General features: G+C 34.5%; 7 protein-coding genes across 13 annotated transcripts; 5 read left to right on the forward strand and 2 right to left on the reverse strand.

Moving 5' to 3' along the window:
- Positions 1-33: 33 nt before the first annotated feature.
- On the reverse strand, positions 34-1,773 carry LOC105952906 (dirigent protein 17). Its single transcript, XM_088824288.1, has 2 exons — positions 1,668-1,773; positions 34-758 (listed from the first exon to the last, which is right to left on the reverse strand). Exon 2 carries the CDS (start codon positions 708-710, stop codon positions 207-209), a length of 504 nt encoding a protein of 167 aa, XP_088680414.1. The 5' UTR covers positions 711-758; positions 1,668-1,773; the 3' UTR covers positions 34-206.
- Positions 1,774-5,207: 3,434 nt separating this feature from the next.
- On the forward strand, positions 5,208-7,834 carry LOC105952702 (cytochrome P450 81Q32). Its single transcript, XM_088824298.1, has 3 exons — positions 5,208-5,791; positions 6,208-6,595; positions 7,041-7,834. Exons 1-3 carry the CDS (start codon positions 5,208-5,210, stop codon positions 7,650-7,652), a joined length of 1,584 nt encoding a protein of 527 aa, XP_088680424.1. The 3' UTR covers positions 7,653-7,834.
- A 1,024-nt stretch (positions 7,835-8,858) lies between these two features.
- On the forward strand, positions 8,859-10,393 carry LOC105952778 (uncharacterized). Its single transcript, XM_012976356.2, has 5 exons — positions 8,859-9,232; positions 9,348-9,417; positions 9,497-9,617; positions 9,733-9,962; positions 10,039-10,393. The coding sequence occupies exons 2-5, from the start codon at positions 9,383-9,385 to the stop codon at positions 10,265-10,267; spliced, it is 615 nt and encodes a 204-aa protein (XP_012831810.1). The 5' UTR covers positions 8,859-9,232; positions 9,348-9,382; the 3' UTR covers positions 10,268-10,393.
- Positions 10,394-11,085: 692 nt separating this feature from the next.
- LOC105952904 (putative protein phosphatase 2C 38) lies at positions 11,086-14,042 on the forward strand. Of its 5 annotated transcripts, none has more exons than XM_012976495.2 (6): positions 11,086-11,696; positions 11,887-11,955; positions 12,164-12,567; positions 12,957-13,324; positions 13,431-13,667; positions 13,785-14,042. In XM_012976495.2, the coding sequence occupies exons 3-6, from the start codon at positions 12,246-12,248 to the stop codon at positions 13,998-14,000; spliced, it is 1,143 nt and encodes a 380-aa protein (XP_012831949.1). In that variant the 5' UTR covers positions 11,086-11,696; positions 11,887-11,955; positions 12,164-12,245; the 3' UTR covers positions 14,001-14,042. The 5 variants fall into 5 exon arrangements, with proteins under 5 accessions (XP_012831949.1, XP_012831947.1, XP_088680429.1 ...); XM_012976493.2 differs by having other exon boundaries at positions 11,236-11,696; positions 11,887-12,006; positions 12,089-12,567; XM_088824303.1 differs by having other exon boundaries at positions 11,276-11,696; positions 11,887-12,006.
- Positions 14,043-15,422: 1,380 nt separating this feature from the next.
- On the reverse strand, positions 15,423-18,138 carry LOC105952902 (uncharacterized). Of its 2 annotated transcripts, none has more exons than XM_012976492.2 (6): positions 17,654-18,138; positions 17,049-17,129; positions 16,847-16,972; positions 16,617-16,671; positions 16,466-16,528; positions 15,423-16,323 (listed from the first exon to the last, which is right to left on the reverse strand). In XM_012976492.2, the coding sequence occupies exons 1-5, from the start codon at positions 17,938-17,940 to the stop codon at positions 16,490-16,492; spliced, it is 588 nt and encodes a 195-aa protein (XP_012831946.2). In that variant the 5' UTR covers positions 17,941-18,138; the 3' UTR covers positions 15,423-16,323; positions 16,466-16,489. The 2 variants fall into 2 exon arrangements, with proteins under 2 accessions (XP_012831946.2, XP_088680431.1); XM_088824305.1 differs by having other exon boundaries at positions 16,620-16,671; positions 17,654-18,073.
- Positions 18,139-18,362: 224 nt separating this feature from the next.
- PDE149 (integral membrane TerC family protein) lies at positions 18,363-22,386 on the forward strand. Of its 2 annotated transcripts, XM_012976487.2 has the most exons (14): positions 18,363-18,647; positions 18,742-18,897; positions 19,620-19,768; positions 19,868-19,944; positions 20,130-20,217; positions 20,348-20,428; positions 20,537-20,593; positions 20,799-20,880; positions 21,057-21,106; positions 21,297-21,353; positions 21,453-21,531; positions 21,779-21,837; positions 21,981-22,038; positions 22,141-22,386. In XM_012976487.2, the coding sequence occupies exons 1-14, from the start codon at positions 18,512-18,514 to the stop codon at positions 22,230-22,232; spliced, it is 1,221 nt and encodes a 406-aa protein (XP_012831941.1). In that variant the 5' UTR covers positions 18,363-18,511; the 3' UTR covers positions 22,233-22,386. The 2 variants fall into 2 exon arrangements, with proteins under 2 accessions (XP_012831941.1, XP_088680425.1); XM_088824299.1 differs by having other exon boundaries at positions 21,297-21,531.
- An 826-nt stretch (positions 22,387-23,212) lies between these two features.
- On the forward strand, positions 23,213-25,485 carry LOC105952900 (glutathione S-transferase L3). The gene is made up of 10 exons (XM_012976490.2): positions 23,213-23,404; positions 23,659-23,736; positions 23,828-23,888; positions 24,129-24,215; positions 24,305-24,403; positions 24,487-24,592; positions 24,671-24,747; positions 24,843-24,950; positions 25,122-25,202; positions 25,291-25,485. Exons 1-10 carry the CDS (start codon positions 23,394-23,396, stop codon positions 25,294-25,296), a joined length of 714 nt encoding a protein of 237 aa, XP_012831944.1. The 5' UTR covers positions 23,213-23,393; the 3' UTR covers positions 25,297-25,485.
- The last annotated feature ends 1,152 nt before the right edge of the window (positions 25,486-26,637 follow it).

The raw sequence follows: 26,637 nt of genomic DNA on the forward strand, positions 1-26,637 counted from the left end.
ACGAACTCGCAAAATCATGATCAAGTCCAAGTGTTTAATAACTCGAACGTATTGTGAAAGTGTAGCATCTACACAACCATTAGCAATACAATACGATAACAACGATATCTCCATTCGTGGAGTTCGGTATGAGGTTAAAACGGTAATTTGTAATGTGCTAACTATATATGAAACGGATATTTCAAGAACATATAAGGCAGACTTACTCATAAAGAAACGTCACTTTCTTTCCCTTTGCCCTTACCATCAAACGAACCATCGTTTCGACTTCTGACCTTATTTTTTGCAGACTTTTGAACAGACGATTTCTGTCTCTTCTTGATAATCTTCATCGCGAGTGTTTTCAGAGGGATGTTAACATCTAACGGCACCAACACTTCCATCAATTCTTGCCACTCTAAATCTTCAAAGTCACCGTCTTCGTACACGACCCTATACCACCCCTCTTCCTCATCAAACTGAGTTACTTTGCCATTGAAGAATTCTTCGCCAAACGATTTTCGAACTTCTCTTCCTTCCATCCATTCCCCAAATCCAGGAATATTTTGCGGTTTCGAATCACTAACAGCACAATGAATGAGATTGGTTTCACTCGATGATGATGATAATGGAGGGGGCAGGCCGTTTATTACAATGGCTGGTTCGCCAGAAATCTCGAAGATTTCGGTCATTGAATAGTCCATTAAGTCTTCATTGTTTTTGTTCTCCATTTGTCTAATTCCTTTTTTTTCTTTTCAATCTATTAGAAATATTAAGACCTACAAATCAAAGAGTGGAGAATGGAATTAATAATATATCGAAAAAAAGATGCAACTAATTACGAGATTGACATTTGTTGCCATATTCAAGAACTTTGCAATTAAAGTCAATCGTACGTCGTAACTGGATTTTTAGATACTAACATATGCACATGCAACACGAGCACGACAAAATGAAAAAAAAATATCGAATATAGATTGGCATTTTGACATTTCAAGGAAGAAATATTCCCTAAACAGAATTACACGAAAAAAAATAATTTTAAATCTAATTTATCGTAGAAAGTGAAAATCATCAAAAAGTAAACCACCGGAAAATCCTAAATATTACTTTATCGTAAAAATTGAAAGTCAGCAAAAATTTAGCATTCGAGTATTTCAGAAAACAAAATAAAACAAATCTGAATTCCTAAAGGTTTCCACTTTCCACAATAGTCAAACAACACAAAAAAATGCGATTTTTTTTCAATAAATCAACAACTGCATTTCTCAATTCTTCATCCACATGCATTCACCAAGCATTCAAAAAGATAAAAAAAATAATTAAATAAAATCCATATGCATTTATTCCATTCCTCAACATAATTCCAGAAACTCAACTCAAAAAAAAAAAAAAACCCTAACAGATTTAAACGGAGTCTGAAGTTCTGAAGCCTAAGCAAAAGATCGACGGCACAAAGACGACACAGTAGCCATTCTAAACAGAACTTCGCCGGAGAATGCTGAATTTTCATCTCCCAAAATCAATAAACAATCTAACAAATTGAGAACTAGAATATACTCAAAAATTAAGAATTTTTCAAAAATAATCAACAATCGCGCTTCACAATTGCAGTTAGTATCAACATTAATCACAAACAAATTATTTATTTGAGGAAAAAAAGAGAGAGAGAGAGAGAGAAAGAAAACCTGGATTGTCAGCTTCTGCAGTTCATCAAAATTCAATGGCCGCAGAGTTCGAGAAATGGCCACCAAACGGTTTAACAAGTTCACTTGCCAGTAGCAACTAAAGAAAAGCGTGTTTGATATTTTTAATTATTAAAGTCGCGTTTTCAAATTAGATAATATAACAAAAAGGGTTGTTTCGGCCCGTTAAGCGTGTGTCGGGCTCAAGGCCCGAGAGTTTAGCCCGTTTTAAATGGACTATTTTGTGTCATATTGCAACGTTACGCATTATGATTTGACTGCTACGGAAAATATTATTTTACTTTCAATTTGATTTTTTTACCCCACTAATTTTTTACAGTTAAACGTTTATAAATTAATAAAGTTGGAATTAACAAAATTCTATTAATTTCGTGAGATATTAGATTATCGAACTAATAATTTAATACGTTTACGACGAGTTGGAATCGAGAGAAAGATTATTAATTTATCGAGGTTCAACTATAAATAATGTGACTGTTATCACATTATAAATTATATTTTCTCAATATATTTTCAAATTTGTTTTCATAATTTACCATAGTCAATATTACTAAATAATGCCATGTTTATGCTTTGATAGGAAGGTGTTCTTACCAAAAACGTGTACGGTGAAATTTTACTCGATGAAATTCGTGAGTGTAAAATCAAACAAATCCCAATTGAACCAAAATAAAAATAAAAATAAGGGATTTCTTTAATATATATATATATATATATATATATATATATATATATATATATATATATATATATATATATATATATATATATATATATATATATATATATATATATATATATATATATATATATATTTCTCTGCAACCAAAATCAAATAATTTTTTTCGATTCTTTAAAAATTTGAAGGGTAAATTACAATTATCCTCTAAGGTAAGGTCTATTAACAAAACAATCCCTAAATTTTTCATAATTATATTCACCCATTGTAATTTGTAAATTTTACACTAACACCCTTTTGAGGAGGGTGGATGTAAGAAATTTACAAACTGTAGGGGGTTTAATGGAATTTCTAAAACATAAGGGTTTTTTTTATAATTATAGTTTAACTAAGGGAGGTGGTTGTAATTTACCCAAATTTGAAAATAGATGCTCCCATCATGAACCAATCCAAGAAAACAACATGTTGACTATTTCTGGAAAATGGGTACGTCAATATTCTGAGCCCTATAAGGCGCTAATGTTGACCAATGTTGTTAGAACCGAACCGAACCGGCCGGTCAGACCGGTTCGACCGTGACCCGGCTTCGAAGCAGTCCGGTCTGACCTCTAAAACCGGAAAAAATGAAAACCGGGGCCAAATGACCAAAATCCGGTTCGACCGGGTAAAACCCGAGAACCGGCGAGTCAGTCAAAAAACCCGGTTTTCGGCCAAAACATCTCAAATCACCGCTAAGTTGGTTATTTATGACTAGATTTGAGTGAATCTTCACGGGACTTAATGATGGGTGGCCAGATCTAGTCATGAGTGGTCGAAGAATTGCCGGATTCGGTCATGGGTGATCGAATAGCGGTGGTGAATTGCCTCATTAGAAGAATAAAGAATGGAAAAGTATAGAATATAAGCAAAAGAAATATTGTAAAAAGTGGTGTGAGATTGATAAAATTGAAAATAATAGGTGGAAGTTTAAAAATGTAAAGAAAATAATATTTTTAAAATATTAAAATTAATAAAATAATGATATATTAAAAAAAATCAAAAACCAGGTTGAACCGGTTCAACCCTATAAAACCGTGACCCAAATGGTCGTCCGGTTCCATGGCCGGTTCGGTTCTGACAACATTGATGTTGACGCAAATGCCCCTTAATTTTATAACATTTTTTTAGCTCAATGTATTTTTCAAAATTAACATTTTCTTTCTTCATTTAATAAAAATATAATGTTTACTCGAGCTTATTTGATTAATGTTTAAATTTCAATTTTTAGAACCCAATTTATGAAATTCGATAAGTTTAGTACATTGAATATGTATGAATATTGGGAATATAACTTTATGAAAGATTACATATTTATACATATATAAAATATATTAATAGTAAATAAAGTTTGACTTACACTCTTACCCACAAACCCACGAACGACTTTTTCTATATTAGGTACGAAGAAGGTTTATCAAGTGGATTTTTACCGTTGATTTACACAAACTATTATGAATGTATGCATTTTTTGAGTGTTTTTGAATGATAAAAATTCATACAGTGTATTTCACCCGATGTATTATAATATACATTGCCTTCCCGGAATATATTAGTATGTCCCTATAGCGGTAAATTAGGGTCGAAATGTATGGTGAATGGGGGAAATCTATTGGTTGCTTCACTTGACTTTTAGGCACTGTTTACAGTAATGGTGTACACTTATCCAAATGACAACTGTCACACTACTAATTCAAAATTAAATTAAATGCAATTTGCTTAAAAAAATTGATACAATTTACCAGTTATTGCACTAGTATGGTTATATCTAGGTTGAGTTACTTGATTACCGGCAATTAAATGAAACAACCCAACTTTTAAGACTATTATCGACCCAACTTAAATAGTTAGAGTTTTGATTGACCCATAATGCAAGTCATATTTTTGAATATTTCGTTATAAAAATGTTATATTCTTACAATTAAGCATAATTATTATAGCAAAAATATTTGAATACAAAATTCAAAATATTACAAATAATACTATGTGTTGTAATTAAGCATAAATAGTTCTAGAATATTGTAATGAAATTCAAATATTTCAGACCACTGTGTCTTAAAATTAAACTAGTTCAAAATATAATAAAAAATCCATAATACTACGCGACATATTAAAATTTTAATTTTCTATTTTTCTCACCAATCAACATGAACGGAACAAGGATTCAAAATGTACTCCAAAATAGTTAATTTCATAAATTAGAGAATTAGGTTTACTTTTTGAGTTTAGTCAATACTAGAGAATTTAATATATAAAAAAAAAGTAAATAATAAACAAAATTGGTTGGTCGATATTATCCAACCAATCAACTTTTTAGCATATTCTAAGTTATTATCGACCCAACTATACCATCCATTGATTGATATTATCGGCCCAACTTAAACACACTGACTGGGCTAAACCGGCCCACGGACAACCCTTTACACGAGAACGAAAATTACCTAGTAAAATAAATATATAAAGGTCAAACATAAAATTTCCATGCACACAGCTAACTCTAGAGTCTCTACCCACCATTACCAAGACTAATTAGCCAGTAATTTGAAAAACCAAAATAAATAAATAAATAAAACCACTCACCCACTTATACTTTTAAACAATTGACAAATAATAAATTAAATTACTATACTCGAAATATTAGATTTTATTATTTTTGCACTGATTCAGATGACGTCTGACTTTATGTGTACTTGCACATCTTTATTAATCCCACATCACCACACTGAACAAAATCATCATAATTCATATATATCATATATACAACAAAAAGACTTTGATCATTCAAAATTTAGTATTCATCTGCAAAAATGGAGATAAACAATCTCTGTTTGTATCTATCACCCATAATCCTGTTAGCCCTTTACAGCACAATCCTTCATCTGCTAAACAAATTCCGAAACCTTCCTCCGAGCCCGTTTCCGGCCCTCCCTTTCGTCGGCCACATCTATCTTCTAAAGAAGCCATTCCACAGGGGACTTTCGGAGGTTTCTAGAAGGTACGGCCCGGCCATATTCCTCCAGCTCGGATCCAGGCCCGTTCTTCTCATCTCGTCTCCATCTCTAGCGGAAGAATGTCTGACGAAGAAGAACGACATCATCTTTGCCAACAGGCCGAATCTACTCAACGGGAGGTATTTCGGATATAACTACACGAGCCTTTCGTGGGCCCCGTATGGAGACCATTGGAGGAATCTTCGGAGGATCTCTTCTCTCGAGCTGTTGTCCTCTCAGAGAATACAGATGCTTTCTTACATTAGGGCAGATGAAGCCATGAGCCTTGTCAGAAAGCTTGTCCACGTCAGCATCGAAGAGCCGGACAGAGTGTTGGAAGTCAAATCGGCTCTTTTCGAGTTTAGTTTCAATGTCTTGACTAGGATGATCATGGGGAAGAGGTTAGTTTTAATATCTTCGCTCGATAAAAATATTTGTAATTTTATTGAGGACTTCATTGCATTTAGTTACCCTGTGTTTTATCGAATTACTAAAAAACTCCCCGTGTTTAATGTTCTTTTTTAGCACACAACTCCCTAAAACAGTGAGTTCTTAGGGACAGTTTGCTATAAAAATTTGAAACATAGGGGGTTTTTTGCTAATAACATAATATCGGGAGTTTTTTTTTTAACAATTAAAGAAAAAACAGGGATGCGGGATGCAATAATATAAGATACGGGACCGACAAGAGCAATTTTTCTGCTCGGCATTATATTATGAGCCAACTCGAAAAGTTATTATTATTAGACTAGTTAATAAAACACAGAATAAGACATAATGATTTAATTAATCATGATATATTTTATTCAACCTACAGATATTATGGTAAAAATGTGGAGAACTCGAAAGAAGCCAAGATTCTCGAGGAGATAGCAATCGAGACATCGAAAGTGGCGTTCGAGACAAACGTTGTCGATTTCTTGCCTTTGATGAGGTGGTTCGGTTTTAAAGATTTGGAGAAGAAGTTGATTTCTATACACAAGAAGAGAGACAAGTTCATGCAAAACGTAATAGACGAAAATCGACGAGAAGTACTATTGATGGAAAACAACGAATGCACTAATACTACTACTTCAGTTGACGATCAAGTGACGAAGAAGAAGAAGAAGAAGAAGAAGAAGAAGAACATGGTGGAAGTTTTGCTGGATTTGCAGAGATCAGAGCCTGATTACTACACAGACGAAACCATCAAGAATCTCCTCTTGGTAAGATTAATTAATTAGAGAATTTTTATTTTTATTATACAATGTCGGAGTAGGGGCGATTAAGGTTATTTATTATTGATCCGACATACGTATGAAATAATAAATAATTGAATTAATTACGACAACGATCTAGCTAATTATTTTAACATAATTATACTTCATCTCCAATAATTGAACCAGCACTTTTCTTAAACACTGGATAATATAATAAAACTGTGACAACGACATAGTAATCATAAAGTATGAGACAATCCAAAAAAAACAGCTATGGTATTATGATTGCATAGTTTAATTAAATATTAATTTTCAATGGATGATTGCATTTCTAATTAAAGAATATTAGCTTCCACAATTCTCATGAATAATTATTATGATTAGCAGAAAATATATCCGCAAGCAAATAATAAATTTAAATAATAATCTAACCTTAATTGAATGATTTCAGGTTTTACTGCAAGGAGGATCATCAACTTCAACAATCGCCTTAGAATGGGCATTTACTCTGCTGCTCGACAATCCAGAAACCCTAAAAAAAGCCCAATCCGAAATCGACGCCCGCGTCGGATTCGACCGCCTCATCACCGAAACGGACGTGGCGGCGCTGCCGTACCTCCGCCACGTCGTCCTCGAAACGCTGCGTCTGCATCCTCCGGTCTCGATACTGATGCCCCACCGCTCCTCAGCCGAGTGCACGGTCGGCGGATTCCGCATTCCGGCGAACACCATACTGCTGGTGAACATATGGGATATTCATCATAACCCGGAAATATGGCCCGACCCGGAGGAGTTCAGACCGGAGAGATTTGAGGGGTTGGATGGGAAGAAGGAATTGGGGTTTAGGTTTTTCCCATTCGGGTCGGGTCGAAGGGCCTGCCCGGGTGAGAATTTGGGGATTTCGAATATAGGGTTAGGGCTTGGTTCGTTGATTCAGTGCTTCGATTGGGAGAAAATTGGGGAAATTGATATGAGCGAAGGCGCCGGAACGACGACGCCTAAGGTTCAACCGTTAACGGCTAGATGTAAGCCACGTCACTTTCTTGAAAATTTTATTTCTTGAATATTTGAACTCTTTTTTTTTTTTTTAGTGCTTTTCTTTTTGCTAAAATTTTAATTATTGTGTGTTCTTTTGTGCAACACTTGATCAAGTGGAGTTTGATTGATTATCAAATGATATCATACTTAAAATAATTGAGATTGTTGGGTACCCTTTTGGTTTGTAATAATATATGGACATAAATACATGGAGCCGTTTTTTCGGCTCAGCCCCCTTATTGTCCAAGTCCACGCCCGGAAATCCATTCTAACCACAACACCAAATTGGTATCAGACACAATGCCCAAACTAAAACCCAAAATCTATCCTCCTACTCACTAAGTTGACTCAACTAAGAATCAACTCGATCACTCAAATGGTTGAAATACTCACGGAATTCTTCTGTTGTCGCGAAGTTTTCCTTACTCACACTCCATCACCGGAGATCAGAGAAGAAAAAGAGAAGATGAATGAATAGTGTCTCACTTCTCTCTCTTTCTTATAGTCTGCTTTAATAGCATACGAAACAACGGTCAAAGACAGCAAAACTGCCTTCAAATTAATGTTATCCGTGTACAACGACGAACGTTGAAGAAAGTCGTCGAAAAATGACATAGAAAGGCAAAAGAGGCACAACAGGAGAGGAGAGGGAGAATTCAGAATAGAGAGAGAAATGTCCAAGCAAAAGGGAGTGTAAGATTTTCAAATCTTGGCTTATAAAGCATCAGATGGATGGTCAAGATCTGACCGTTTGAATTAAACAGTCAAAATCAGTCAAACTAAATTTAAGTTGGCTATTGGGCTAATTCCATGAATTGGGCTGCTCAATTATTGCGTTTCTTGGCCTTATGCACACGAAATAAAAACATTTAGGGCCACAGATTGAATAAATACAGTCACAATTCATGATCCAATTTTTTCATTCCATTTACAAATTTATTTAATATATCTATTAAAAAGTATTATTAATTTCTTTCTAATTCCATTTCTGCATATATAACCAATTCTATATCTACATACCAATAATGCACACACAGGTTAGTGAGACAAACAGTGAGTTTCTAAAATGAGCATTTGTATTCTTCCCATTTATAGAGATTAGGCAGTAAGTTAAATGTATTTGTCTTCTTTTCAAATTTCAAATAAATTATTGCAAGGCCCCTTTATTTTATTTTTTTTTATTTTTTTTTAACTATTTGTAATATAATATAGTGACTAAGTACTCGCTTTCGTTTCTTTTTAAGTTGTCTCTTTAGTCATAATTTGTTTTTCCCATATTATGTGTGGTTTCAGACGTCGTGTTGGTCATTTTATTTGTTTATTTTTTTATATTAAAAAAAAAACAATTTTGGACCAAAAAAAAACCCTATTTTGATAACTCCTTGTGATCCCAATGCAATATAAAACTATGCTTGGACAAAAATATATGAGTTAGCCAAATTTGAGAATGAAATGGAAAATGACAAATAGAAGAAGCTTTAATGTAAAAGTGGTTGAGTTATATATAGAGATTAAAAGCCATTAATTTATATAATGGGGTGGTGCAAAAAAACAAATCCATGACACAATCATCTACTTAACAATGTACACTTCCCAAATACCAAGGTGATGTTTTTTTTTTTTTTTTTTTTTTTTTTTTTCTCTATAGAATATCATAATTTATTTTTATTATTTTTTCTACTTTTTTTCTCAATGTTTTTTTTCTTACACATAAAAACAGTGCAAGTTCAGAGGATATATAGAAAGAACTAGAAGATGACAGAAACAGAGAATGCAGGTGCAAAATGGAGGTGGGATTCTTTTTTTATTGCCACAATATTATTATTTTTTATTTTATTTTATTTTATGTATATTTTTTTATTTTATTAGTGGAATTAAAATTGAAGGAGAAGATAGTATTAAGACAGTGAATTGTTTAAGAGGGAGATTGCTAGCAGAGAGAGTGGCTTCAAGAAATGCTACAGAAAAGGCAGACCAATTGAGGAACAAGGTATGTATGTTATTACAGTGTGTGTTTGTCTGTCTGTCTGAATGTGGTGATTAAATTGATTTTTTGTTTTGATATTTTATTTATTTCTTTTTTAATAATGTCTGAAAAATCCCAGTTGTTAGAAGTGGAGAAGATGTTAAAACAAGAGGCAAAATCAAGAAACAAAGCTGAGAGAAAGCTGAAAATCTTGATGAATAGGCTTCAATCCTTGAATATTTCCTACGTCGCAAACGAATCGGAAACCGGGTCGAACCAAGATCCGATTTTTCCAACAATATCAAACAATTCGGACCGAAACGAAGATTCTTTAACTTCCGAGAAACAAGTGTTTTCGGATGATCAAAGGTGCACTATTCGAACTTATATTACATTCTTAGAAAGTTGCACTAATTAGTTATATATAAACTTGGTTGTGACGCAGAATCGAAGGCCTGAGCCAAGAAGATGATCAAGAATATCCGTACGAGCACATTGATAATTCGATGGCCTTGATTGCGGTTGATACACCGCCACACGAAAATCAGACCGTCGATCCAGAAATTCTCGATCACACTGTGAAAGAAGTGCTGGATGCATTAAGGCATGCTAAGGAACAACTTCAAAGTTCAATGCAGAGGAAGAGAATCAGCACTATTATTAAAGTTGGCTAGATTAAATTTAATTTATTTTGTCCTAAGTATATATATACAGCATATGTATATTTATTTATTTATTGCGTGGATGCATATATATATATAACAAGATTGCTTAAATTGAATAAATGGTTCAATATATTATAATTTTTTCATGACTATGTAACAAAAAAAATAAAAATCATCAGAAATATTTTACCAGTTGAAGTGAATCTACCCCCCCCCCCCCCCCCCCCCCCCCCCCCCCCCCCCCCCCCACACCCCCTATAATAAACACATATGGAATGAATTTGTATATATGATGCAGTGAATATGTTATCCAAATACAGAAAAGATCACAGTCTATCACTATCAAGTGTTAGGCTCTCCAGTACATTCTTGACACTGACTCACACATTCATTACAGCAGCTTCACCTCACCTAACTAACTAACTAACCACCCCCCCCCCCCCCAACCCCCACCCCACCCCACCCCACCCCACCCCATCAAAATAAACAAATAATTCTGCCTAGTTTTATCACTAATTATATATATGTGAATGTAAAGATGGAATCTTTAAGCAAAAGAAGTCAATTTTAGAATCAAAAATCAAGTCTTTTTGTAGTGTAGCTTCTTGATATAATCATATTGTCATTTTCTCTTTTAACAAGAAAAACGCTAAACCCATTGATGCGACTTCTAATTTCTTTGTGAAACAAGATCAATGGAGTGAAAAGTCTAAAATAGTTTAATCTCATTTTGATATTGGACAAAGTATTTAATTTTTTTATTTTTTTATTTATGATAATGCAAGTTGGGATTGATTATTTCAAACAAGTTACCTAATCAATTCTATGAAGGGAACTCAAAATTCTTAACTTCAATTATGCATATTTAGCTTCATATTTATTAAAAAATAATAAATAAGTGAAAAATAAGAGGAGAAAAAATTGCCTAAAATGGTGGATTACTGCTCATAAAAGTTACAAAAACTGAAATTTTGGCCACCTATCTAAGTTAAAAACCCTGGAAACCTAACCAATCCCAACAAAAGAACAAGAGAGAGATTATAGGAGAGAGAAAGAGAGAGAGAGAGAGATTAAATGAGAGAGAGAAGCAGCCAAGAAATACACTATTAAAAAAAACTGGTTCTTTGAATTGAAAACAAATTCTCTCCAATCTCTTAAAATTAATATTATTATAATTTGTTCCCTGCATCTTCTCACCCCTCCATAATAATAATAATCTGAGATCTCATTCTGACACCAATCTTTAAAGATTTCTCTGCCAAGAAAATTCCAAGACTCAATTTTTATTTATAATTTTGTTATCCATTAGCTTCTTTTGCCTTCAATCTCCTCTGATCCAGGGAAACAAACTCTGCCACAACCAAATCTTAAATGGGTTTTTACAGCTAAGGCTGTTCTTGAAAGGGTGACACAAAAAACCAGCCATGGGAGATTCAAGGTATGCAAGTGTGGGGGGCAACCACCCCCTCCATAAACTCTACCTCAATAATAATAACTATTTGCTGGGTTAACTTTTTGCCCATACCCTTTTGGTCTTTTCTTGTTTTTCTTTCATTTTTAAATTTTATCCTCTGTTCTTTTTTTTTTGTTTTGTATTGTTACATATTAATGGTGTCTAGTCCTTGTAGTGCTGGTAGGTATATAGTTCTGAGAATTTGGGTTGTGGGCTTCGAACATAAGCAAAAGCTGGAGTTAAGGTTGGCATTCATAAACATATTGTCTGCTGGCTCTTTTGGATGATATGATTTGTGAGTGTGTGTATATATATAAATAAATAAATAAATTCTTGTTGAAAAGTTGTGATCTTTTTTTTTTTTTTCTTTTTTCTAGGGTCATTGTTTAAAAAGTTGTTGTTGTTGTTGCTGTTGTGTATTTATTGTTGTTGGATCATTTTTGCACATGTAGCTTCTGTATGTGAACTAGTACAATATATCGAGTTCTTGAAATAAACCAAAAAAAAAGAGAGAGAGAGAAGAAGAAGAAGAAAATGGTGAAGCCTTGTTGGAAACCTTCGGTAGAGGGAGACGGGAATCGGAGAAGAGAAAACGGGAGTCGTAAAGGGGGAGATCTGATCGGAAGAGTTGACGGGCTTTTGTGGTATAAAGATATTGGAAATCATATCGACGGAGAATTTTCAATGGCTGTGATTCAAGCCAATAGCTTGATGGAGGATCAGAGCCAGATCGAATCTGGACCGTTGAGTTCGCTTGATGCGGGACCCTGCGGAACTTTCGTTGGGATTTACGATGGACATGGTGGACCTGAAACTTCTCGGTTCGTAAATCAAAGCCTATTCACCAACCTCAAGAGTATGTTTTCTTCTTCTCCTTAGATTTCAGAAATTCAAATATCAAGAATCGATCTTTTTTTTTTCAAAGAATCATATGGATGAATGATGATTGATTCCCATGTTAGGAATTCAAAACTAGTATAAGAAAGAATTAAGAGAAAATCTATAGTGTGACCAAAATACCCTTCTCGTTAGTTTTATTCGCATTGATTCTTTATCAACTACTCCCTTCGTTACAATAGTAACTATCGTTTGAGGTTCGTACACGCATTAAGAAAGTTATTAAATATGGTCGAATTTTAGGCAAGACATAAAAATGACTAAAATAACCTTTACCTTTTAATGAGGCAATAAGACAGAGTTTAGTGCCTAACAACCCTTTTTTTTACTTTTTTTCTCGAATAACAGAATTTGCGTCGGAGAATCAAGAAATATCCGCGAATGTAATTAAAAAGGCGTTCTTGGCAACCGAAGAAGAGTTTCTCTCTCTAGTGAGGCAGCAATGGTCTGTAAAGCCACTGCTTGCTTCGGTGGGTACTTGCTGTTTGGTAGGGTTGATCTGCAACGGGATCCTCTACATCGCCAACGCAGGGGACTCCCGTGTGGTCTTGGGAAGAGCCAATAAGACCGTTAGAGGAGTGACACCTGTCCAATTATCAACGGAGCACAACGCCAACCTCGAACCCATTAGAGACGAGCTAAGGTCTCTCCATCCGGACGATTCTCAGATCGTCGTTTTAAAGCACAAAGTTTGGCGCGTAAAGGGCATTATACAGGTAACAAGTTTTTTTAATTTTTTTAGCTCAAATGCTGCGCTTTCTATGCATTATTATTGATATTATTTGTGTATATAATATATATTTTCGTGATTTTTGGTATTAGGTTTCGAGATCTATCGGAGACGCTTATCTAAAGAGATCAGAATTCAACAGAGAACCACTGTTGGCGAAATTTAGAGTAGCGGAGCCATTCCACAAGCCGATTCTTAGTGCAGAGCCTTCGATACTTGTACACAAACTTCAAGCAGAGGATCAGTTTCTCGTTTTTGCTTCGGATGGTTTGTGGGAGCATCTTAGCAACCAGGAGGCAGTTGATATAGTTAACAGTTACCCCCGACAAGTAATTAATTATTTCCTTTTTTTTAAATTTTCGAGCGTAAATTATACTAATCCCCTAAAATATTATGTACGTATATATAAACTGAAATAGGCTTTTCGTTTTTTTTGTTTTGGGCAGGGAATAGCTAGGAGACTGGTAAAAGCGGGTCTTCGAGTGGCGGCAAAGAAGAGAGAAATGCGATATACGGATTTGAAGAAGATCGATAGAGGGGTGAGGAGGCATTTCCACGATGACATCACTGTTGTCGTTGTTTTTATAGATCAATGTTTGATCAAAACCGCATCCTCTCGTAGTTCGACAGTTTCTATAAGAGGAGGTGGTGGTTTTCCTTAAATCTGCAAATTTTAATAATCTAGCTTAAATTTTTTATTCTAATTTTTTTTATTAATCTGATTTTATTTTTTCTGAATCCCATCGTTGACATTTTTATGTGGGGGGTGAGAACTGAGAATAGATTTGTGAGGGTTTTGATCCTCTTAAGAGGTGAAGAGCCTCTCTTCTTTTAGTCTGACTGAATCTTAGTCAGCTGCTATATCAGTATATTGTATATGATATAAAATTTACGTTCGGCTAAGCTTATAGCTCTTAAAAAACAGCTTATAAGTTGTTTAAGAGTTTATAAAGTTTCTAAGCTATTTTGGAAGCATTTTGTACTTTTTTTAATAAAAAATTCAAAAATTCAAAATTTAATCTGGTACACAGCATGGAAGATTTTTTTCAAAAAGTACCTAATACCCATCATTTTTATTTAAGAATATGTACCAACTTACTAACTCTTTAAATAGCTTGTTAGATGCAACAGTTTATCAGTTGTCTAGTATGAGCTTAGCCAACTTATTAACTCTTTAAATAACTTGTTAGATGAACAACTTATCAGTTTTCTAATATGAGCTTAGCCAGACGGACTCTTAGAGAGCACTAGACTAGCCTTATAAGTTGCTAAAAAAGCTTGGAAGATGTTTAGAAGCTAATAAGCTATTTCAAAGTGTTTGATAATTTTTATAAAAAGATATTAAAATTTAAAAAAAATTAAGCTACTACAGAGCTTTTAAGATATTTTTTAGAATGTACTTGTACCTATTTTTTATATCTTATAATGAAGAAAAATAGCTTATAAGCTCACTGCTCTGACACTTCAAAGATTTACTCTAAAAAAACGTAACAACTTATCATCTCCTAAAACAACTTTTCAAACGTTAGAGCTTATCAACTATTTAAAGTAAACTTAGCCAAACGAGCCAATCAACTACCAAACTGTGGCTACGCTTTATCGGAATTCAAACTGGTCTACCAAATAAGAAGTTAGTATTGATTAGTAATAGGTCGAGAGGGCAATAAACCTATCAAACAAGACATTAGTGAGTTCGATCCAAAAAAACAGAAAAACCTCGAAAAAGTATTGAGTTTGGCTTTCCTTGACTAGTAGCATTAAATTGTGATTTAGGACCACATTCTGCAATCTGGTGCAAATCGCAATCAGAAAACGAGTATGGTATTCCAGTTAAGTATACGTAACTGGAATTTGCACAGTTTCGGGCTGCTTCAAAAGGCAATCACCAAACAAAAGAGACTATGGCAAGTCACATGGTACACAAGTATTTTGACGCAGCAAATTAAGAAATCACGCAGAAAATGATGTACTAACTTGCCGCAAATTTCAAAATTGCATCTACCATTTTGATAAATGGGGTAAATTTTAAAGCACCATAGAATTTGACAGTTCAAATATATCCAAAGCAAAACATCATACAAATATAGAGGTCAATCAATTCATGATTATAAGGATTCCAAATCAATTCATTAGACGTTTACAAAATTCAGGAACTACATAAAAATATAACTACCCAAATAAACAAAATGAACTCGCAAAAGTATATCCAGTCAAAAGTACGAGTATTGATTTCTGAACGTCGCAGAACCCTAACAGATTCATCTGGTGAGACCATAAGCAATTGACAAACACCTCCCGAGCAGCAATGTATCTCAAAAGACTAACAATATTAAACTACTTCACGATAATATTTAACTACCACATAGATTAGAATAATCAAACACAGGCACCAAAACACTGATATATTTTTTTTTCTTTCAGCATATTTCTCATTGTGGCATAAAAACTATACAATTCCAGTATGTATATTGCCAATGGAAACTAACCATTTGATGTAATTCTTACCATGAAGACAGCTAATCCATGAGAAAATCGAAACACAACCGAATTTTTTTTTTTTTTGAAATAGGTCAGAATATTCTACCACAAAAAGAATTAACAATCTACGACAAGTGATCATCATGGCCTTTTAAGAAGCTTAGTCTCATACATGAGGTTACCACAACTTGAAGCTAAGGCCTAACATGCACCAAAAGATTTCAAAACACAAACTAAGTTCATGAAGAAGTCAGTCAAACCTACATTAGCAGCTAAGTCAACAGAAAGAAGAAACAGAAAGATAGATGAAGCACAAAAAGGAGGTATCTGTCAATTGTCCAAGGTCTCACCAGGAAACCATAACCGAGTCTGCAACTAGAGCAAACGATAGTTCCTCGTACATGAAAATTAAGGTTACGCAAAAAGACAGCCATAATGTAATCCGTATCAGGGAGTCAGCATGAAAGTAAGGGGGGATTGAGAAGTTAAACACTCTAACCTACCATCCTGGAAAAAGAAAAAAAGAGAACAAAATCAATGAGGGATTACTAATAAAGAATTACGAATCAATGAGCTCTGAGATGCGTAAATCTGAATAAAAAGAAGCGCATCGGAAATTGAACAAATAAATTCTCTACGAATTTCTTACAATAGATCGTAGACGATAGTTGATCTAGGTTCCACCACCAGCCTTGTCAGCAATAGCTGTTTTCTGAGATTTTCACATAGAGTATAAGCAAAAGGCATGAATTATAATGAAAAGAGATATCTCATTCTTACAAAAGAATTGCATAACTTACCACCTCAATATCCCCCTTCCCATTTGCCTTTGAATTAGAGTCCGGCTGTGAAAACCTGCAAAATAGTATTGAACTAACCCATCAACTTAACCACTCAAAATTTACTTGGACTCCTCTTCTATTTCATCATAGAGAAAGATGGCTCACACTTACAAACACATGTCACTTATACTTTACATTAGACTTTGATGTAAAGAAGAAGAGAAGTTAAATCTGAAAATGATAATTACCTGAGTGCTCTTGCTTTCTTTTTGTCCTCCTCTGCGGGATCAGCCTGAGGAGCGGGCGCAAACCTGGCAAGTCTAGCCTTCTTCTTTGAATCGTCGTTAGCTGGGGCAGATTGCACAATCCCAAACCTAATGAATAATAAGATGAGTCAATATACTAATTCAATAAAAGCATCCATCAAGAACCAAATAGCAAAAGACAAACCTCTCTGCTCTAGCCTTTCTTTTCAGCTCCTCAGATGACTTTGATGAATCTACGACATCGATACCAGGAGCAGTGCCAAACCTTCATCAAAAGGGACATACTTAGATAACTTGACTCAGTAACCTTATTTAGCAAGATAAATATCGACTGAAATAGTAATTAGGATGTATAACAGAATATTGAACAAGTTTTGGAGCTATAACCATTCGATGAGAGTACGACAATATCTGACACCATAAATGCACATAAAGAGTAATCGAGTAATAGTCCTTCACTCAAAAATCAATAACTGAGTTGGAATATCATGATTTAATGTCAACTCTGAATGCAACTGAAAAAGGTTACACAATTAACACTCAATATGCTATTTCTCAACAAATGTTCACCATATGCCCTACTTCTACTGAATCTGCTATATCTCAACAGATTTTCACCATATTTTGTTTGTTCTACTATTTGTATGGTAAATATAACGCCTCATTCTAGCACGCTGAACTTCAAAACAATAAACAAATCTAGTCCCCTAATTTGAAACCCTAACCCTAAAAACATAAATTCTAAAATCAAACCAGACACAGTAGAAACAAAAAACAAAAATAGACTACCTCTCGGCTCGAGAGTTACGCTTCTCCTGCTCGGAGAGATTTACCGGCATTCCGAACCGCTCCGCACGCTTCATCTTCTTCTGAATATCAGTAGCCGCACCGCCTCCGTCCACATCGGCAGCCTTTGCCTCCACCCCGTCCGCCAGTTTACCCTCCGGTTCGTCGCCTCCTCCGCCGGAAGACGGCGGCAGCTGATTCGACGGCGAATCTTCGGGTGTCGGCGGGGTTGAATTGAGATCTGTAGGAATATTAGGGTTTTCGAGTTTAGCTGCTGCTGCCGTCGCCATTGCAGGAGTAAAAACTGAGAGGATTCCTAGAAAATTCGATGTTTTCCGTCGGCGAGAGTGAGAAATTTGGGGGTAGGTGGTGGTAGAAGATATTTATTTCACACACTGCGTTTCTGCCTTTGTCGTGAACACGATAACAATTCCACGGGTCGCGGGTTTGGATCTTATTTGGACCGTAAAGCCCAAATCCGGAGCCCTAGTTCAGTTTCCAGGGAAATTGCACTTTAGTCCAACAAATTAAGCCCACTTGGCCCAGTTGTTTTCTTTTTCCGGTTCTAAGGGTCGGATCGCGGTTGGACCGGTCCGATCTACTTGAAATTATTATTATTATTATTTTTTACAAAAATATTATTAGTCATTTTTTTTTTTGCCAAAAACAAAATATTTGTTTTATTTATTTATATATATATATTTTCAGAAATACCGATTGGGGAATCTGGGGTGGTGGATAATCAACTGGATTTATAGGCGGTCGTCGTCTGGCTCGTCTCACTCCATCAGAGCTTCACGGTAGACACTTCACTTCAAAACAAGAGAGAGAAAGAAGAGAGAGAGAGAGGATTCATCAGCCATGAAATTGGCTTGCACAGTGCACACAAATTCAATCCAAGTTCCCTTCAATTTCGATTTCAATTTGCTGAAATCTGCCCCAGCTACCTGCAACCCGGGCCGATTCACTCTTCACCGTGCTTACCCCGTTTCATCAGGTATATATAACACAATCACAGCTGAATTGTGCATTCACATCTAAATCTCCGCTGTTTTTTCGCTTATTTAATATTGCCTTTGTGTTTTCGCAAGTTTCGGGCGGGTGTGGTTGTGGTCGGAAGTACTTGCATTCAACATCAGCCGGTAGGGCCGAAAGAAGAAACCCTATTGTGCATAATTATTCAACAATTACTCACGCAAGGAGGACTGAAAGCGAGCAGGACGCGTCTACTTCACAAAACGATAGCGGTAAATTTGTTGTTGATGGTGCAAATTGTGGGTTATTTAGTTGCATTACAGGAATTCATGCTCCTGTTTCTTGTGGTTGCTAGATTGTGATTAGTTTGTTGTATTACCAAAATTACTAGCACTTGTTTCGTTTTTCGACGGTCTGATTGTAGGTTATTTCGTTCCATTGAAATAATTCATGCTTTGAATATTCACGTTGAATGTAGCTTTTCCTTGTACAAAAGTCCTGTTATCGTTATTTTATCTGAAGATATATCTGGCATTTGAAGATTTGGTTGTAAGGAAAATACGGTGAAAACTTGTTATTCATGTTGAATGTAGCTTTTCCTTGTGCAAAAAGTCCTGTTATCGTTATTTTATCTGAAGATATATCTGCCATTTGAAGATTTGGTTGTAAGGAAAATACGGTGAAAACTTGTTATTCATGTTGAATGTAGCTTTTCCTTGTGCAGAAAGTCCTGTAATCGTTATTTTATCTGAAGATATATCTGGCATTTGAAGATTTGATTGAAAGGAAAATACGGAGAAAACTTGTTATTCGTTTATTTTGCTGATAGAATACATCTAAGGAAAATGATTCGAACATAGTTCAATATCTGCTGAATATCCAAAAGATTTGGCCATTGGTGTAGATTTGCTTGAAACTTTCTGGTTTATCCCTTAGTGCAAATTGATGCGTATTCTGCTAATGATTATTGTGTTCTCCTTGCTAACTATTACAGCCGAAGAAGCATCTAGGTTTCAGTCACTCGATGGCGTTGATGACAATGCGAACTCACTTGATGATGATGATACCTCTGGTGCTATTTCAGGAGAGGGGACTTTGAGGACTGCAGATTATGCCTCTTCCCTCAGAATTGTTGGCTTGTGTGTATGTGCTCACCGTAACTGTGACCATTTTCATTTCGAGTTTCGACTTTCTAATTATGAGTTAACTAAATGAAAGCGATGTAGTAAATCTTTACTGTAGGTATTCTCGGCTGTGGCATTTGGTGTTGGTTTGGGTTTCAAAGATGGAGTTGGGAAGGCGTCGGAGTTTTTCGCCGGGTAAGTGCATTGACCTTTTACTGGCAAACCAAACCAGTTTTACGGTTTATGCATTTTTTTTTAATTTTCGCTAATAAATCATTTCTTTATTTTTTTATTTTCTTGTCGTGTAAATGGAAGTCCAGAATAGCAAATTTGAGAAATTCTTGTTCAAGACATGATTATATTTATTTTTATGTTTTCAGGTATTTACTGGAGCAGAGTTTATCGGTGGACAATCTGTTTGTATTTGTCCTAATATTCAAGTATTTCAAAGTGCCATTCAGCTATCAGGTTTAGCATGCAATCCTTCTAACGAACAATCGCATCTGATATGTCATTTTCCTTCAAAATATAACTAAATTTACTCACCCATTTTTAATATGTTATCTTTGGAAATCCACGTGTTGATGTTAAAAAACAGAATCGGGTGCTTTCTTATGGTATTGCTGGTGCAGTAGTCTTTCGATTGTCGTTGATACTTCTTGGAACAGCAACACTTCAGGTCACTTGCACATGCATGTTAATACATGAAACATAAATAATGTTTGTATTCTCGATTCTTTTCCAGACGTTACTAACCTTAATGTCTTCTAATTTCTCTTATTTTTAGAGATTTGAAGCGGTTAACCTCTTTCTGGCATCGATACTGCTCTACTCATCGTTCAAGGTGACATTCCTCTCTGAGAATATGTAACCGCTAATAGATGTCATTTCATTCTAATGCTTCTCTTGCATGAAATGAAATTAAAAAGTCCGCTATGTTTATGGAATGCATTAAAAACTAATCTTGCACATCGATGGGGTCTCTTAAGTATAGGAATTAAATCCATTCTTGATTTTCTGCACTCTAATTGCTTTGGTACTTGTCTTAGTTATTTGCTGAAGAAGATGAAGATACCGATTTCTCAGATAATTTCATTGTAAAGACATGCCAGAAGTTCATCCCTGTGACTTGTAATGCTCTTTCTCTATCTCGAAAGAAATTACATTCAAGGCGTCTTTGTGCAAATCATGCAGGCTTGACTTGAAAGAAATTGTTTGTTTGACAGCTAGTACAACCATATTTTAATTATTTGATGTAATCTTATATGCTGCAAGTGACTATCTCCTTCGATTTTCCTAACTTGCAGCAAATTATGATGGCGATCGATTTATAACTATTCAAGATGGCGTATGGAAAGTAAGTTCTGAACTAGACTACCTAACTTTAACTAAAGCGACCTGGCCTCAGATTGGTTTATTTTTTCATTGTAAAGCATGGCCAAATTTTCAACCAAGACCTACTCTTAACATAGATCCAGTGTTTAAATAAATTATTCTTTGAATTGATATTAGCTTGATCTCTAACAGGATTGAAACCTTTTGGGCAGGCTACACCTTTGCTTTTGACAGTAGCAGTAATTGAACTCAGCGACATTGCATTTGCTGTAAGTATCTTATCAATCAGCAACCCGAGATATGTGTTTGACGAACTAAAAGTTGATGTATTATTGTTTTTTTTTTCTTTCTTTTTTTCTTCTTGTCAGGTGGATTCCATACCAGCAGTATTTGGTGTCACACGGGATCCTTTCATAGTTATTTCATCAAATCTATTTGCCATTTTAGGTTCATTCTCGTCCATTAATCGCTCTCTTATATCTTCCCCTTAGTTCACACACACACACACACACACACACACACACACACACACACACACACACACACACACACACACACACATATATATAAAGCTGATTACTGAAGCATAACAGATGATATTTCAAAAATCAGGGACTTAGGGACTTATATGTATCAGGTCGAGTTTAATATAACCAGAAATAATGTATACATTTATTTATTTTCGGTTTTGTAGGTTTAAGGTCGTATTACACACTGATTTCCGAAAGCATGGCTGATTTGGAGTATTTGCAGGTAAGATTGCTCTGTGAAGGATCTTAGTATATGAGAATCACAATTGGCAACCATCTATTAGCATAAGAGAAATAAATGCTCAACGCCCGTCAATAAATTTTTGCCGTATACTAATGAATGCCGTTTTGAATTTCATTGAACAGCCAGCGATCGGTGTTGTTCTGGGATTTGTTGGGTGTAAGATGATACTAGATTTCTTTGGTAAGTGTCTCCTATTGTTCACACACACACACACACACACACACACACACACACACACAGGTGTGGTAAATAGAAATATAATGCGAGGGTAATATTGTCCAGGTTTTCATGTATCTACTGAGGTATCACTGGGGTTTGTGGCAACTTCTCTGATAAGTGGGGTGCTGCTGAGTTTAATGAAGAAGTCGGATTAAGAAGATGCGACTCTCTACACTTTTCTACTTCCTTTTGTTTTACAAGACATTATTTTGGAGACAAAAAAAGATCTCCTTGATATTTAATTTAGTTGTAAAAAAAATAATATACTTTTATATCCATTAAATTTTTATTTTTTCTCCCCCCTACAAACTTCCCCTTAAATAAAATATAATTTATATAATTAAAACATTTATTCAGAATAACGTAAGATATTTTTTGGTGGAAGTGATGTTGATGCTTGTTGTATAGAGACTGAAATGCGTCTCAATACATACATTTGGTCTAGGGAATCAGAATCGCTTCTGCAATCAACTTTTCAGGTCAACTAGTAATAAACCTTTTTCTTTACTCCCTTCCATCTATATATGATGTGTCAACTGACCTATGTTCGAATTTCTTGTCAGCAGTCGCTAGTAATTTCTTGTCAGCAGTCGCTAGTAGTAGCTCGGGCGGGCTAAATTTTACGGTGATTCAGAGACAGTGCCCCGATTTTTTTTAGAAGCTATTCTTAAAATACATGATAGAATAAGTAAACATAATGCTCAAAATGTAATTATTGTAATTCTTTAAACTACAATTCAGTGAGTTAAAAATGAATTGAATGGACTAATTATATTAAACAATATTAAAAAAAGTTGAGTGATGGTGGGCTTTTCAGCCCATCCAACACTCTACATAGCTCCGCCAGTGTGCGCTAGTTCGAGCACACATGGTTGGTATGAGAGTGTCGAAGAAGCGCTAAAAAAAGAATAACTATGCATATCACTAGTGTACCCTATGTTTCTAAACATGTGTCGTTTTCCACCTCATCGCAAGTTTTAAGAATCTCAATAAATATGTCTTGATCTTAGAGAAAAATCGATGTCAATGAACCAAAATACAATTATTTACTAATTAATACAGTAATTGTTAGAGAGTTAATAAGGATATAACTGAAAAATATGTAATGAACGCAAAATTAATATTTTTAACACTAGTGATTTGTGAGTATGAATTATGAAATACAATAAACGCCGAATAATTTCCTTTTAGTAATCGTCATCACTGACGAAAGCACCTCTCCCATTGATCTTCCCATATATAGCTATCGCACTCCAAAATCGAAAATACTTAAATCAGCTGCATAATTTAGCTTTTGAACTCGACCAGAAACGCTAATGGCTACCCCGTAAGTTCTTCATTCACCGATTCCTTTTGTTTTCGTAGTCGGATCACTTTTTTTTTTTTTTTTTAAATATTGATTTTGTGATTTTGAATCAGTGGATCAGTCCTTTTTCATGTAGGTGGATTGTTATTTTCTTTTATATATTCATTGCGATCATCTAATATATTTATAAACCAGTGATTTAATTAGTACTGTGATATGTATTTGTGAATTTTTTTACTCGGTAATGGTGTTGTACTGGATTTTGAAATTCGCAGCGCCGCCGTACAAGAGGTTCTTCCTCCATCGCTGGATTCTACCTCTGAACCGCCACCTCTTTTTGACGGAACCACTCGGTACTCTCTCTCTCTCTCTCTCTCTCTCTCTCTCTCTCTCTCTCTCTCTCTCTCGTGAATGATCTTAAACCGTTGTTTTGAATTCTGCAAGGCTGTATACCAATTATCAGTGCCCATATGCTCAGCGTGTATGGATTGTCAGGAACTATAAGGTTTCTTCAATTTCCTCTTTTCCCCTTTCCTTTTTTTTTTTTAATTTTTTTTAATTAAATTTAAATCAATATTTGCTTGCTTCACCATTTTGACAATCTGAATTGTAATCTCGATCATTTTGTTTAATGTTCGAATACTAATCGAGTCTAATATATCTATAGATCATAGATGCATAAGCCTATTAGGGTTTCGTACTTTGCTAATTGAGTTTATTGTTTAATTTCCCCCCCTGTTCACAGGGTTTACACGACGAGATAAAATTGGTTGGAATTGACCTTCAAAATAGGCCTGCTTGGTACAAGGAGAAAGTTTATCCTGAAAATAAGGTAGGTCATTTGTATAATTTCTTAATTGAGTATCTCGAATTGATTTCTTTGATCTAAATTACTATGCTTTGTACATCGGTTTTCTGTAGGTGCCAGCGTTGGAGCACAACGGAAAAATTATCGGAGAGAGTCTTGATTTGGTCAAGTACATAGATGCCAACTTTAAAGGACCAGCTCTCTTACCTGATGTAAGTAAGCTTCGAAATTTGGATTTTTACTTTCTCCGGTTCTTACGTCTTTATATTTGATATTGTTTTACGAAAATACTTAGGATCCGGCCAAGAAGAAGTTTATAGAAGAGTTGGTAACCTACTCCGATACATTCTTGAAAAATGTTTTCACATCATTCAAAGCAGAAGATCCTTTAAAACAAGCTGGTAAGAATCTAGCTGCCATTTTTTTTAATCTACTTCGAGAATCCGTTTGTTGTGTTACGATTCGTATTTTTGCCCCAGGTTCTGAATTTGATTACGTGGAAACTGCACTGCAGAAGTTTGAAGACGGACCTTTCTTCACTGGCCAGTTCAGTCAAGTAAGTAACATTTCTTGAAAATGAGTATTAAAGACGACTTGTTTTTTGAGGAACAAATTTTAATTCTTACGCGGTGAATGTCTTCCTATACACAGGGAGATGTTGTGTATGCTCCTTTTATCGAGAGGTTTCATATCCTTTTCCAAGAATTCTTTAAATATGATATCACATCAGGCAGACCAGCATTAGCCAAATGGATCGAGGTACTTCATTAATTAATCATCTACTGAACAATTTGATTACTATTACCGAACTCTTTAACCTATCTAATGATGAACGATTCTTTCTTCGGTTTTCATTCTGTCTTGTATTTCTTATCACATTATCTATATACTAGATTTTTATTTTTGAATGATCTATAAACGCTTCTCCAGGAGATAAACAAGATTGATGCTTACAAGCCAACAAAGTGCGTTCCTGAAGTGCTTGTTCAGTTCTACAAAACCCGTTACATGGTTCGTTTCTCTAACTCGAAACAATATTAACTAACCAATGTGAATCAAGTTAATTCATTTTACACCCTCTTTTTTTTTTTCCTTACAGGCCTGAGGTTACAAGTACAGGGTGATAAACATTGCTGGTATATGTAATAAGTTGGTTTTTCAATGTTTATTTCAAGACTGTTGTCACTCTACTGAGTTATTATAGTGTAATGTGTGACTTGTATTTTATAAAACTCCATATGAAATAATTAATATTCAGTATGCAACAATAATTAATAATTAATAAGTTTGTGTACATTTTGTTCATACAGCCTTACACATTAGCTCTCTTTTATCACCTCATTTAATGATTAAGATTATTTTAATCTTTGTTATATGCCTTCTCTTAAGATTCATTCATATGACTTTTACAATGTGTGTGTACATATTTTATTAATGAAGGGAGTAGTTGCATGCAATAACCATGAATATTAATCTATTTTTAGGACTAAAAAAAAAAGATATTGTGAAATATAAAAACAGATGATGGATATATTTAATAATATAATAATTTGATGGTATATAATGATTTTATTATAAAACTATTTCCTACATTTTGGCCCGGAGAACTATGTAGGACGAAAATTTCAATTTCTTAACGTTTTGTGTCGGAACCTCGAAGACAGCTATCGGACATCTTATGGGCCATTTTGCAATTTTTTAAAAATTAGAAACATGTTTGAATAGTAAATTTTCAAATATTTTTGTTGTTTCCCTAATTTAGTGATCATATGCAAATTGATAGTTGATAGTAAAATTTATTTTGAATATGTTTGTATGAAAATATGGTAAAATAATTTATGTATAAACAAAAACTTAAATAAATATTTATACAGCATATTTATAAATACACTCTTATATTTTTAATATTTACCCGTTTCCTCCAAGTTCCGGTATCCTCATTTTCAGGACATGTCGTTTTGCCGTGTCCATTTCCCTGTTTCCTGGTATCGCCGTTTCCGTGTTCGTGGTACATAAACCAATTATTTTGGGGGAGGGATACATCCGGTATACACGAACGACTTCTAACCATTAATATAGTAACATAACTTCCAATTAAGCATATATACATACAAGTATGTGTGTATATGATTATATACAAATCAATAATTAATTATTACACTTGTCAAAAAAAAAAAAAAAAATTATTATCACACAGTGTATTCATAGAGATATGTGTTGATAATTTATATGGAGATTAATATTTAATTATCATCGGTGTATTAAACGAGTGTATCATCAAGTAAACCAACGAAACACATGGCGTAAGTTGACCTTTTGTATTAAGAAAATGTGGTGGGAAGCGTGGGCCATGATTTTTTGTATCTACGTGATTATTAATATAAAAACAAATAAAAAATCTTGTAGATAATAATTTAAAATTACAAAAAGTCAAGTGTATATAGTA

The sequence above is a fragment of the Erythranthe guttata genome, chromosome 10 (assembly GCF_056151865.1).
Source record: "Erythranthe guttata isolate IM_541 chromosome 10, IM_541, whole genome shotgun sequence".
NCBI lineage: Eukaryota > Viridiplantae > Streptophyta > Magnoliopsida > Lamiales > Phrymaceae > Erythranthe > Erythranthe guttata.

What these genes read in the sequence shown, in the direction of transcription:
- LOC105952906 (XM_088824288.1), bottom strand. Translation starts at nt 710, where the DNA reads ATGGAGAACAAAAACAATGAAGACTTAATGGACTATTCAATGACCGAA.
- LOC105952702 (XM_088824298.1), top strand. Translation starts at nt 5,208, where the DNA reads ATGGAGATAAACAATCTCTGTTTGTATCTATCACCCATAATCCTGTTA. An exon ending in AGGATGATCATGGGGAAGAG is followed by an intron (nt 5,792 to 6,207) that starts GTTAGTTTTAAT and finishes TTCAACCTACAG; the next exon opens with ATATTATGGTAAAAATGTGG. An exon ending in CCATCAAGAATCTCCTCTTG is followed by an intron (nt 6,596 to 7,040) that starts GTAAGATTAATT and finishes GAATGATTTCAG; the next exon opens with GTTTTACTGCAAGGAGGATC.
- LOC105952778 (XM_012976356.2), top strand. Translation starts at nt 9,383, where the DNA reads ATGACAGAAACAGAGAATGCAGGTGCAAAATGGAG. An exon ending in CAGACCAATTGAGGAACAAG is followed by an intron (nt 9,618 to 9,732) that starts GTATGTATGTTA and finishes GAAAAATCCCAG; the next exon opens with TTGTTAGAAGTGGAGAAGAT. An exon ending in GTGTTTTCGGATGATCAAAG is followed by an intron (nt 9,963 to 10,038) that starts GTGCACTATTCG and finishes GTTGTGACGCAG; the next exon opens with AATCGAAGGCCTGAGCCAAG.
- LOC105952904 (XM_012976495.2), top strand. Translation starts at nt 12,246, where the DNA reads ATGGTGAAGCCTTGTTGGAAACCTTCGGTAGAGGGAGACGGGAATCGG. An exon ending in CCTATTCACCAACCTCAAGA is followed by an intron (nt 12,568 to 12,956) that starts GTATGTTTTCTT and finishes CTCGAATAACAG; the next exon opens with AATTTGCGTCGGAGAATCAA. An exon ending in GCGTAAAGGGCATTATACAG is followed by an intron (nt 13,325 to 13,430) that starts GTAACAAGTTTT and finishes TTTTGGTATTAG; the next exon opens with GTTTCGAGATCTATCGGAGA.
- LOC105952902 (XM_012976492.2), bottom strand. Translation starts at nt 17,940, where the DNA reads ATGGCGACGGCAGCAGCAGCTAAACTCGAAAACCCTAATATTCCTACA. An exon ending in CGTAACTCTCGAGCCGAGAG is followed by an intron (nt 17,130 to 17,653) that starts GTAGTCTATTTT and finishes CTTTTGATGAAG; the next exon opens with GTTTGGCACTGCTCCTGGTA. An exon ending in GGAAGGGGGATATTGAGGTG is followed by an intron (nt 16,529 to 16,616) that starts GTAAGTTATGCA and finishes TGAAAATCTCAG; the next exon opens with AAAACAGCTATTGCTGACAA.
- PDE149 (XM_088824299.1), top strand. Translation starts at nt 18,512, where the DNA reads ATGAAATTGGCTTGCACAGTGCACACAAATTCAATCCAAGTTCCCTTC. An exon ending in TGCTTACCCCGTTTCATCAG is followed by an intron (nt 18,648 to 18,741) that starts GTATATATAACA and finishes TGTTTTCGCAAG; the next exon opens with TTTCGGGCGGGTGTGGTTGT. An exon ending in TCAGAATTGTTGGCTTGTGT is followed by an intron (nt 19,769 to 19,867) that starts GTATGTGCTCAC and finishes TCTTTACTGTAG; the next exon opens with GTATTCTCGGCTGTGGCATT.
- LOC105952900 (XM_012976490.2), top strand. An exon ending in CTTTTTGACGGAACCACTCG is followed by an intron (nt 23,737 to 23,827) that starts GTACTCTCTCTC and finishes GAATTCTGCAAG; the next exon opens with GCTGTATACCAATTATCAGT. An exon ending in AAGTTTATCCTGAAAATAAG is followed by an intron (nt 24,216 to 24,304) that starts GTAGGTCATTTG and finishes GGTTTTCTGTAG; the next exon opens with GTGCCAGCGTTGGAGCACAA.